Source organism: Drosophila mauritiana, chromosome 2R, assembly GCF_004382145.1.
Source record: "Drosophila mauritiana strain mau12 chromosome 2R, ASM438214v1, whole genome shotgun sequence".
In the NCBI taxonomy this organism is placed as follows: Eukaryota; Metazoa; Arthropoda; class Insecta; order Diptera; family Drosophilidae; genus Drosophila; species Drosophila mauritiana.
The window spans coordinates 12,111,696-12,123,768 of NC_046668.1; the positions used below are offsets into that span (position 1 = coordinate 12,111,696).

Here is a 12,073-nt window from a genome sequence, read left to right on the forward strand (position 1 = left end):
ACTGACTTGTCCAATTACTATAACAACAGCGGGGTGAAATGAGGGAAATGGGCAATGGGCAATGGACGGGCGGCATGGGACGAAGTGTGGCATTCAAATGGCATGCCGCAGGACACTCGCACTCACACACACACTCACACATGCAGGTTGTCGAGCGAACGGAAGAGCCAACTCAAAGTTTTTTCATATCCTGTGAAAATTATTATGCGCTTTTGTGAAATAGTCGATGCTGGCGGCCAAAAGCAAATGTTTGTACTGCTGCTGCAGTTTTCGACCAGGAGACAGGACACACACACACACACACATGGATGCGAACACACACACACACACACACATGCACGGGATTCGACAGTTGGCATCCTTGACTCCGATGGTCGAAAACTTTTGTCAAATTAGTTTTTTCCTTTCTCTCAGCGCTTTTGTGTGGCTACAACAGCTTGTCAACGTTGGTTTTAATCATTATCTGTCTCTGGGCCGAGGTTTTAATGTTCGTTTTGGCCAAAAAAATGCGAACATTAAAAAAATATATATATGCATAATCGTTTGCTATTTGATGAATTAATTTTGTTCCGCTTAACTTAATTGCGGTTTAAATAGCCTGCATTAGATGGGCTATTACTGCACCGAATTGTCAACAAATTATCTTTGAAATCGGATAAAAGGCTAATTCAAATGTAAATTCCATTTGTTTATAGATTATATGTCAGCATTAAATTTGAGGTTAACTTTAGAGTGACATTTTTTTTAAATAATCCAATTCTTTCCATTACTTTTTTTACATTTCTAATTGTTTCTCTCTCTTCCTTTCTTGCAGGTAAGTTTAACCCTCTTTCGAATGTGAATGGATACTGTGAGTAAATTGAATGGCTCTGTTTCCACTGATTTGTGGGACCTAGCTTAAAGTTGTAGGAAGGACCAAAGGAAAACCCGTTTCCTTGCCGGGCAGAACTTTATCATTTTTCAAAATGCATTTAATTTCATTCCATTTTGTCGCATTTCACTTTTGGGCGCCGTGTCTCTTTCGCTCTTTGACAAATCAGACGGAGGCAAAGTTATAAAACTTCATTTGTAAAAGTGCTACGTCATGCCGGGGGACTGTCTGGCGGGGGGCGGAGTCGGGTGGAGTGGGCGTGGCCGGGTCCGGGTTCGTGTGAAGAGTGAAGGGCACGAGTTAGACAAGTCATCAAATAAATCCCTTTTAGGTATAAAGTTCTTTGCTTTACTTTACTTTTGCCAGCCACCCGTTCGCCTTGCCACCCATCGAGCACTACCCACCCCACCACCCACTGGCTTTTCCTTCTCGTGTCTCTGTGGAAAATTTTTCCATGCTTGAACTGTTTGAGCGCAGAATTTAGCAAGTTTTTGCTTTGTTTGACAAACGCCAAGGACAATGACAGCCGATTGAGTCCGAGGAAAAGAAGTGCGGCAGGAAATGGAAGTTGCATCGCCGCGCTTTTCCGACTCTCCATTGATTAGTTGGCAAACAGTGCAATGGAAATTGTTGGATAATCATATCATGTCCGCCCTCTTTGCCTATTTGAGCTTGTCATCAATCAGGGCATTATGGCCAATTGAGCAAACATTGTGAATTTGTCATGGTTAAAGATCGTTTAACTGCGATGACATCTAATTGCCATTCACTTTCTCGACCATTCAGGCATATCCTTCTTTCGGTGGCTTTCCTGTCAATTTCCATTTGAGCGGATATTTGTCGAACAAACTCGATTGATTTTCCAAGCGCTTCGCCTTCTTTTCCCTTTCCTTCCCATTCCAACTCTGGAATCCCCTTCACGGCTCATAAGCCACAAAATGCATTTCTAGCAATTTCCTTGCTTGGCCCATTTTTATGGCGCATGTTGCATGTTTTACGGCGCCACTGTATGTGCCCCACTCCGCCCACCTCATCTGCTTAGTTTTTCATCCAGACTCAGCCTTGACTCAAGTTTTTCAGGAAATCATTGCATCCAAAGGCGGATATATCCCTGCCCCTCCCCCTGCCCTCTTTTCCCCTCAAATGCATATATATATATAGTGCAGCTTATACATATACATATATGTATATATGTATATGTTTGGACTATATCCCCTGTCCGCACTCTCTTCGCCAGCTGTCTTCGGCACTTCAGCCGACGCTTAAGTTGCACAAAATGTAATACATTTGATTGCACTCATGTTCAAGTTCTGTGGCCAAAGTGGCTGCCGGAGCTGGAGCTAGAGTCTCAAAGGAGGAGGAGCAAAAAAAAGTGCAGGGATCCATGGCGATGTGCTCCACTTTTCACCCATTTCCTCGGCACGATTCCTTCCATCAGGTTGCCGGATTCACGGTCTCTACCCCAGCCATTCCCATCCCCGCACTCGTAAGTGAATACGGATGCCGTCCGTGGGTGTGGGAGCCTGAAAATGCTACAAATTGATAGATCCGCTGGCACATTGGCAACAACAGCCAGTAGCAGCCAATTGCCAACTATCTGTTTATTAGACCAAACATGGGCAAAGGCCTGGGTAAGTGCATTATGTGAAGACGAGATGGATGAGCTCTGCGGATGATTCATACTCTAAGCTTTAAGTACTCACTACCCACGATGGGTACATCTTACGTAGGGATTTGCTCTAGTCGGGTAAGAAAAAGGATTATTTGATCATATGAAATAATATTCCATAAGAGCGTGTTAAAGTAAGCCGGAAATCTTTGGAGATAATCTCTTTAGGTACCAGTAGATGTAATAGGCCTTTGCGGCTCTTTTGACCAAACTTCCACCACCACTCACCCCTTTCATTAATACCCATTTGCTGTGAGTGGCCCTATGCATCATTCACAATTAAATCTGATTAGAGAGTTAGCGGGTCCATCAGGTTCAATCAAAACTGGCATGCCTGGTGGACCATTTACAGTGGGACAATGCCGGCGTGCTGGGCTAAATGGCAAAACTGACTGCCTGTCGCCGTTTTCCGCCCCACAACAGCCGGGTTTTCCCATTCCAGTACCATGGCTAATAGCCTTCAACTGATGGCGGGCAGTTCCACCATTAGGCCGGGAAAAGTGGTAAGGGGGATGGGAATGGGGATGGGGAAAACTTCTGTCGCTGGAAAACGGCAGTCGGTGGAGAGGACATGGACATCCGCTCAGGTTGAGGCATCGACATGCTAATAGCTTTGAACTTTTCGCAAATTGCAGGCAGTGCACCCACCCATCGCCTTTTTGCCACTGGTATTGCAGTAGCAAGTGCAACTGCATTTGCGTTGGACTGTTAATTACCGTTATTGAACTTGTTTGATTGGCACAAGTTGGAAAGTTGGGCGCACCAAGGCAAACGCTGACCGCCGTTGAGCAGCCACGTTTACCCATGGAAATCGGATTTCCCGGCCGGATGTATGTTTGCATGGGTGTGTGGGTGGTGCCACTGCCACTAGGAAACTGCCCCACCTGCCACATGCAATGCAAATAAAGCAACGTGCCAGCCAGCCACTTGGATAATATTTCCTGCAATTAACAAGCTTTTACCTTTTTCCTTTGCCAATAATATGATACTCCTTCCTTTTATCCACCTGCAGTAGTATCTCATTTCATTACGCAATAAATATATTTATTTGCATTCGCACAACATATCCAGGATATATGTACGCCCAACAAGTCAACCATGCGAGGAGGTTAAACTTTTGGATTTCCCTATAAGAGAATTCAAGGCTTGAATATTAATTCGAAATTAGATTTACATTTCTCCAACTTGTGAATGTGCAATCCTGTTCGGCTACCAAAAAAGAGAAGCAAAACAAAGTGCAGCGGAACCGGAAATGCATTCAACGCCGCCTTGTCAATTGACATGCAATGGCCAGCACAAAGGCAGATCTGGGCAAAACAAGATGGCGGACCTCGTCCTTGTTGTCCTTGTCATCGCTGCGCTTTTCCCACTGTCATCGCCATGCGGACATGTGTGATTGTGTGCCAGTGGCAGTGCGATTGCCTCGTTGTTTTCGTTGATTTTCCCACTTGGCTTCGCCTGCCATATGGCTAACGCGTTTGGGGCAGGGCTCCCTGGCATCCTGCTCCTTCTTCGGCTTCTTCGGATGCTAAAGTTGACTTTTTACTGATTTGAACTGCAAACTTTCGCCATAGTTTAGTAGTGGTGGTTGTTGTTCTTTTTCACAGCCACCGAGGGATTTATGGGCGCTCAAAGTGCTTCTCGGTTCTCAGCTACCAACTCTCGAATCTCGCTTGGGTGTGAAGTAAAAACTTTGTCCTTCCCTAAGTAGGAGAATTTATATATGAATAAAGGTGCATATATACACGTATATATATGTATGGCACATGAGTGGGTGAACGGACACTTGAACATAAACTTGCACGAGTCAGTGTGTAATCAGTTGTAAGCCAACTGTAATGCCAGCAGATGATATCGATTCAATTTTCAGTTCTTTCGTGGAGTGAATCTTGTTAAGTGGTCAATTCATTAATATTGGCTTCAGCTTGTTGACTACGAACTGCAAAAAATGTGTGCTTAATCCCGAAAAATAGCGCTGCCAGAGGATTTATATCAGTTGGGGATGCAAAGTAAAGCAACTGTCAACTGGGGCTAAGTTATGTCCAATTCGTTGGAGGGAAATTGAAGAGAAGACTCGGTGGCTTTGTCGATGGCAGTTGCAATTGAATCCGAGCAGCGAAGGGATTTTGTGTGGGTTCTCCGAATGCAAATTTCGAGAATTTATTGCCAACCCATTTTGTTAATTTATTGTCCTTGCATTAGTTGTACGCCCACTTTAGCAAACAGCTGCGTTTAATATAGGGCAGACTCTATCTTAAGATATCTCCTAAGTTGCACGGCTTCACCATCTCGAGCTCTCGATGATGTAATCCAAAATGTTATCGCTTGAATCAACCCAACGTCAGTCAGGCTCGTGTGGAAAACTCAGTTTAATACATTTTGCCAGCACGAACTCAATTTCTTTTCCACATTGCCTTTTTCGCTTTCACTTTGCTTCAATTTATAAAATTGAATATTGGTGGCGAAACTCGATTTGTCCACACACGACCACGCCCATAGAGGCGGGACGATTGGCATTGGTAAGGACGAAAAGGACCTGCCGCCTTCTTGTATGCGTTGCGTAAGTTGGTAAATAATCTGCAGCTACTTACACGGAAACCTAAAGGCACTGGGATGAAGCAAGCAATTTAAATTGTTTTGAAAGATTAAGGTCTTACTTACATTTTTTCCATTTAGAGCGCTGGCAATGTATTGGATTATTGGATTATTTTGGCACTTAGGTGAATTATCCTTCAGTCTTCTAAATATGTAGCGAATGAGACAGCACAAGTCCATCGACTTTCGTGAAACTAAATTTATTGTTTTATAAATGATTTCAGAATCCAAGCTTAGTGCATTTGCCTGAAATGCCTGCCAATTGCTTCATCTCGAAAAGCCCACCCACATGCAAATGCCTTGGCACTTAGTTTATTTCATTAGACACACACATGTGTGTGCGTATGTGGTGCATAAAAATTGTCATTTTCCCAGCGATTTTTATAGAGCCCCGTGCTCTATCGCCACCCCATTTTTCTGTTTTCACCATCACTCTCTGAATGCCGTTGACAGCTTTACGTTTTGTGGGACGCACAGTGACTTACATAAGTATAGCGTCACACACGCACACAACTGCTCCTTTGTGTGTCATTTAGCTTTTGTCTCACGCGTGCCAAGTTTCCCCGCCCCCGGCCGCCACTGCCATCCGAATTTCCCCCATTTTCCGACTTGTTTGTGCTCTTAATTTTCTTGCCAAGTTTGCAGTTTTCGCAACGTTTTTATATGATTTTTATACAAACGTGATATATTTCTCTGATGCGCCCGTTCCGCTCCCTTTTTATTAACGCAGCAACGCCCCATGTGTGTGTGTGTGTATGCGTGTGTTGTGTGTCTTTGTCCTTCGTCCTTTGTTCTGGCTTATTCAATTTCACTTATTGATTTCCCTGCTTATCTGGCATCTATGTATGTATGTGCGCCAGGGGGAAAGTAAGCACGAGCACCCTACTCCTGCCAGATAAACGCAAACTGACGGGCATGGACGGCCATGTGTTGGTCCACTTTGTTCCAGAACTCCATCAGGATGCCGCTGTCCGAGTGGCGCTCGTAGGGCGAGAGGGCCAGCGAGTGCACCTGCATTTTGCGCAGCTCATTGGACATCGGCGTATGCTTGAAGTGCAGATGGAAGGCGCACAGCTTGTGGAAGATGGCGGCGGGGTTAGCGCCCTTCGGCCAATCCTTGAATTGCCAGCGTGGTCCCATGGCGAACACGGCGATCACACGATCCCACTCGACGGGGGTCAGGCGCGCCACGTTGTCGATGACCCGGTAGCTCACAGTCTCGTTCTGAAATTAAAGGTAATTAATCCACCGACCAGGCATGCACTTATTAGAAATTCTACCAGGCATAGAAAGCTAGCCGTAACTATTAGCGAAGAATGAAAAATTCCTCATTCTCCACCGCATCAGGGGATTAGGTAGAAGAGCGCAGAAAAGTGTACTTATATGAGTAACTAATACTATGAATTATTACTATAGTTTAACCCACCTGGAATTGGTGCTCGACTATGACCTCCTTGAGTTGAATTTCACCAGGCACATCAGCCACATTCAAGTAGCGCAAGTCCTGGAGCAGTTTCTTGATATTGTACAGGTTGACCATGCTGGTCTTTGTAGGTGGAACCACAATGATGGGCATCCGTGAGTAAAGCTTCGAGTGGCCGCGACCCTTGCTGTCGTGCTTCGGTATTTCAATGATTTCCTTACTCTCAGAATCGTTCCTGTTGAGCTGCTTGTCTTGTTGACTTTCGAGAAAAGTTGCGGCCTTCTCCAAGTTGCTGCCCTGCGGATTTATGGCGAACTCCTGCTGATCCGTGAGGAATTTCTCCTGGCCATAGCGATTGTACCTGGTCTTCCGCCTAGGCGGCTCTGTCATGATCTCCGGCTGGGGCGGCAATTCCGGCATGTCCATCGTTTCCTCAATGGCTGTCGCTGATAACTCCGACCACGTGTGGTCCAAGCTACGCATCTTGGAATCGTTGAACAATTTGAGGTATTTCTGAGCAGTCGTCATCTCCCTTTCGCCCAGCAGCTGTTCCTCGAAAACGCGGCACGGTCGCTCCCGCTCCATGGCCCGCTTGCCCAGTTCCTTCTGCATGTTATCCGACATGCGACGCATCTCCCGCTCCTGGGCCCTCATCTCCATGGCGTTCATATTGACGCTCTGCTTCATAGCCAAGCGCTTGGCCTTGATGATAGCGATGGCCTCCACGGTCATGGTCTCGGTAAGGGTCTTTAGGATAGGATCCATTTCGGTTGATTTTCACGCTTGATTAGGGCACTCAAATTCAAGCTTGTTAAAATTTATATGCTTTTTTCGATACAAACTTCGATTCTGACAGCAAATGATTTTATGGCTAAAAGGCTTGATTCGATTAAAAGTTCAGAGCAAGCTATTTTCTGAAGTGAAGTGCTGTCAAATTTCAGTTTGAGTTATCGAGCTACACGGTCATACTAATTGCATATTTCAATCGAAAATTCTATGAATTCAAATTGCCAAATTGCTCCGTTGTTATGAGTTTCACTGTACAACTCGATTTTTCTTGGCTCACCTCCTTTGTTGGCACATAAAAAACTCATAAATATTCAAACTTTCTCGCAGCCATCGTTTATTTTTTGTCAAAGCCATTATTTATTTTTATTACATTGCCTTGGTCAGTTGTTCGTCCCGCTCCTCTTCGTTCCCGATGATTTTATTTTTCCGCCCCGAGTTGTTTTTATTTGTAAGCTATTTTTATTTGACAAAATTTCACCCTCACCCTCACCCTCGACCTGGTAAAAGCATGGCAAAAGGAATTGTCCCGGCTTTATGTTATTGACTTTAATAACATTTTAGCTGCAAGGCATGAAAATATTTTTATAAATTTTGTTTCTGTTTTCCTCCGCTCGGCTGTTTCTTGCATTTTTACCCAGCATCGCTTTGTTTTGCCGCCGAAGCCTGAAATTGATTTCTGCAATAGGATGGCGGAGGGGTGGAGGGGTAGGCCACTCGTGTTCCCATCATAATTTATGCATCCATCGAGTCAGCCAGTCTTCCCAGCCAACCAGCCAACCAGCTCGCCTCAAAAGCTATTAGCTGGCTGGATTCCCCAGTTATCGCAGCTATATATGTACGTGCATATGTATTTATGTGTGTGTATATGGCCCGAGGGGGATGCCCGTAATTGCTAAAGCGAAATTTCATTACCAAAAACGAAAACGAGCGGGTGGCATTGTAGACGGGTTTCGTTTCGCGTGTGATAAATACCGTGAAAGGTCGCCGCCATCGCCATCGCAGCTTGGGAAATGAAATTTTCATCCAGACTCTTGTGGCAGCCATTTTGTCGCTGGCGCTGCACTAGAAAATGTCTGAATGGCGGATTGGCGGCTGTGGCAGCGGCATCGTTGTCGCCATTTTTGTTTATGGCCGCATTTGTCACGGCAAATTGTATTGCCAACTGGCGGGGCCTAGCCTTTTCCCGGCATATTTTCCATTTTTCCGGCGCGGCCGCGTTAAGAATGCGGCATAAAAAACGCGATGAACCGAAGGGCTCACCTTACGTCTACGGCATTTTGGCGTGTTAATTAAACCGACGGGAATGGCCAGGATGATCTGATTGCTCATTCGGCTCAGCACTAATTAAGTTTATGGCAATATGGCGAAAAAAAACACGTTATGGTATGGGCGTATTTGAACGACAGACACATTTTTCGGATTTATATTTCATGTAGCGAGAGGAAAGCTTTAAAAAAAACCTTATTCAACGGCCCACGTTGACCAGAAAAACCGAAAACAATGCGGGAAATTGAAATTGAAAAGAATGGCTCACTGACATAGATAGGGAATGCCCTTTTTAGAATTTCCATTCACAATTCTTTTTCGCAAAGAGTCAGCGGAGCGAACACGAGATGCGAGTGCATAACTTCAAATTTAATCAGAGAAGAATGCGACCACGCATAGCCATTCTGCCCGCGGGGAAATGAAATCATCGCTGGCCAGCGATTTGCACCCAAGTGCATGGAATCGCATCAAAGCATGGAAAAGCCGGCAGAAGGGAAATGGGAAAAGTGAGTTTCACCCGCCTTCGGCGATCGCCCCACCCCACCCAGCATCCACAACTGGCAACTAATTTCGCCTCAGTGACAAGACAAGGCCATCAAAAATTCCCCCTCCCGAACGAACCATGGCCAATTATTGTTTGCGGCTCCCTCGTTTTATTACGTAGCCGCAGCGTTGGCCCGTTTACGGCACACGACCCTCGGCGGACGAGCAGGCGGCGAGAGAGGGGAAAAACAATTTTGTCAGCTTATAAACAGTAAAAATAAAATGCCGGACTAAACAAATACGAGGACCAACGGCATAACTATAAAGCGCCATTGGGGCACAAACACATGCAAGCGCACACACAAGACAACCAGGTTCACATGCATTACTACACTGAGCAAAAAACTACATAAGCTATATAGCAAAAAAGGCTATCTGCTTACAGATTACAATGCCTCATCTTCCACAAATAAAGTTAAGTATTTAATATTACAAGATTTATTATAAATAATTTATATGGAATTGTCTCCGTCATTTCTCCCTGTGCACATATGTGTGCTTGGCTCCCTTCCAAGGCTGACACTTTATTACTTTCCTTGGCGAATTATTTCCATTATGTTTTCGCATTCGGAGCATATTCATGTGCGCATGCCAGGCCAGGCCAATTTAATGGAAATGAGATTGGCTTCGGCTGAAGGTGCAATGAAGCCGTAGGATGGAGAATGGAACTACGTCTGTTAAGTGGGCAAATAGTGTCGGCACTGCTGATCAATTTCAGTGACCCCCTTTCGTCCTTTGTCCGCACAAGGACCCCGAGTTCCGATCAAGTTGTTTCCCACGGCGAATCTCGACCACGTCGGGAGGACTTCAAATGTGAGTGACAGGCTGCACGGCGTATATGAACTGGAGGTCTGTTTGTGTGCTTGATTGTGCTGGGTTTCACACACATACCTCATATGCCGGAGCACAGAGTCCGCCAACCTTTTCAAAGTTTTTCGAAAAACGAAGAAAAAAAACGGAAAAACATCTCGACTACTGCAGCCGCAGTTGCAATCTGTATCTAGTTTCTAGTATCTTTCCGTTGCCATTGCCGGCGTGTCCACTTGGATGTCTCTCCATCATGTTTGCACATTTTGATGGCTGTTTGATGTGCAACAGTTGCACTTCAAGTGGCCAGTTGCTGCCTGTCATCTCGCTTTGCGAAAGCGAAATATCAAGCATTCACCATGTGGTCCGACTCTTGGCACTTCCGCCCGCAGGGGCCACTTGGCCAGAGAGAAACTTTTTTATTCAATTTGATTTTCTTCAACTGCAAGCAGCTGTTGCAACTTCCCCACAAAATTGAATCCGAGAACGGATGCCAGCACACGAAATTAAGCGGAAACTCTGAAATTTATTTTACCATGGGTTATGACAGAACATTTATATCGATTTTCTAAAGCGCTGGAATATCACCAGCTTTAATCAGTTGACTTTATAAGTGGGCCACACGTGTACGCATTCTTCCCAGGGACTTTTCCATTAAGCCAGAGCTGAGTTGAGTCTTTCCTTTCAACAGAACTTGTTCAGGCAATCAACGAGTCAACCTTGACGAGCAGCTGCAACTTCACGCACTCAGAAAAAATGTTCTATTCACTTTTGAAAATAACCAGATAACATCATATGAATGGTTGAAGTTGAGGTAAACTTTAAATGATATCCCAAAAGTGTATACATTTCTGGCATCTTAAACATAAAATATGCCAATTCAGAATATGCTACGATAACTTTCTTAGTTATAAGTTGGTTTTTCTTGCGAGTGTCCCTGCGACTCACAGTTTAGCATGACATTTGCAGGCTGACAGGAAGTGCACTTCAAACGGAAATTGCGACACACATATTGCCAGCTTCCTTTGACTCGACTCGTTTCGTTTCGCTCTTTAACAATATGCGCACGTATGCTAATGCCGATGTATCTCTCGCTTCCCCTAAATTACCGTAATTTATTACGGAAAGTAGGCGGTCTTTTTTGCTCTTCAAATGCATTTCAATTGCCAAGTGTGTCAAAAGTTTCAACGCTTTTCGGGCTCTTACCAGCTCACCTGCCACCTGTTCTTCAGCTCAGACTGTCTGTCTGTCTGCGCTTCTGGCCAAAAGCTCATCACATTTGCCACTTAGTCAGCTCGTCAGCTTTTGTTGCAGCTACTACACTGGAAAATAAAGCATAAAGCTTAGAAAAAATAAAGGTTTTATAACAGTAATAAAGTAGGGTAATAAGTAAATCTCACTCCATCTTATAGTACATATAAATTCCATGTTTTTTATAGATTTAAAATACATTACATTACTCACTATTTTGCAGTGCATACTCACGTGCAGTTTGGTGTAAAATATTTTAGAGGGTTATATGGTGTGTGCAGCAACTGTAAACTGCAAAATGCTACTAATTGTTTTGCCGCCAATTACGTGCACAAGTGTGTGTGGCAGCGTGCAGCTGTGTGCGTTTGTCTGTCGTTTGATGTATGCGCTCTGTTTATTAAAATTTATTTTGTCGAGCACCTACTTTTCGGTGCTGCTCGGCTCCAGCACTCACCTTGCCGGTAATTTGTGCATTTTCGCATAACATTTAGCACAATTTTCCGCATTTTGCGGCTTCGAGTGACAGAGTGAGGAATGCTGTGGGATGCTGCAGCTTGTTGCTTTCAAATAGATAGTTTGGAATGGGAGTCAATGCTAAAATGGCAGGCAAATGCTAGAATTTAAAGGGGAAATATCCATCAATAAATTCCTAACGTTAAAACAATAACATACAGCGAGATCAAAACGCTGATATTTTATTTATTAAATCGCATAAATGCCTCTTAAACACCTTGAACAATAAACCGTTAAGTTTGCCGCTGGTCATATAGGCTGACCTGGTTCCTGGGCCACCGATTCGTACCCTCAATCCCCAACCAAAAGCCAATGCACTGAGGCGTTAAGCAGGAAGGCGTTTCCA

At 44.6% G+C, this 12,073-nt stretch overlaps 2 protein-coding genes across 2 annotated transcripts in view; one reads left to right on the forward strand and one right to left on the reverse strand.

Moving 5' to 3' along the window:
• LOC117136420 (irregular chiasm C-roughest protein) overlaps window positions 1-12,073 on the forward strand; it is a 117,212-nt gene that overhangs the window by 61,991 nt on the left and 43,148 nt on the right. The window lies entirely within an intron of this gene.
• Window positions 5,797-7,398, reverse strand: LOC117136424 (parafibromin). The gene is made up of 2 exons (XM_033297334.1): window positions 6,562-7,398; window positions 5,797-6,359 (listed from the first exon to the last, which is right to left on the reverse strand). Exons 1-2 carry the CDS (start codon window positions 7,321-7,323, stop codon window positions 6,018-6,020), a joined length of 1,104 nt encoding a protein of 367 aa, XP_033153225.1. The 5' UTR covers window positions 7,324-7,398; the 3' UTR covers window positions 5,797-6,017.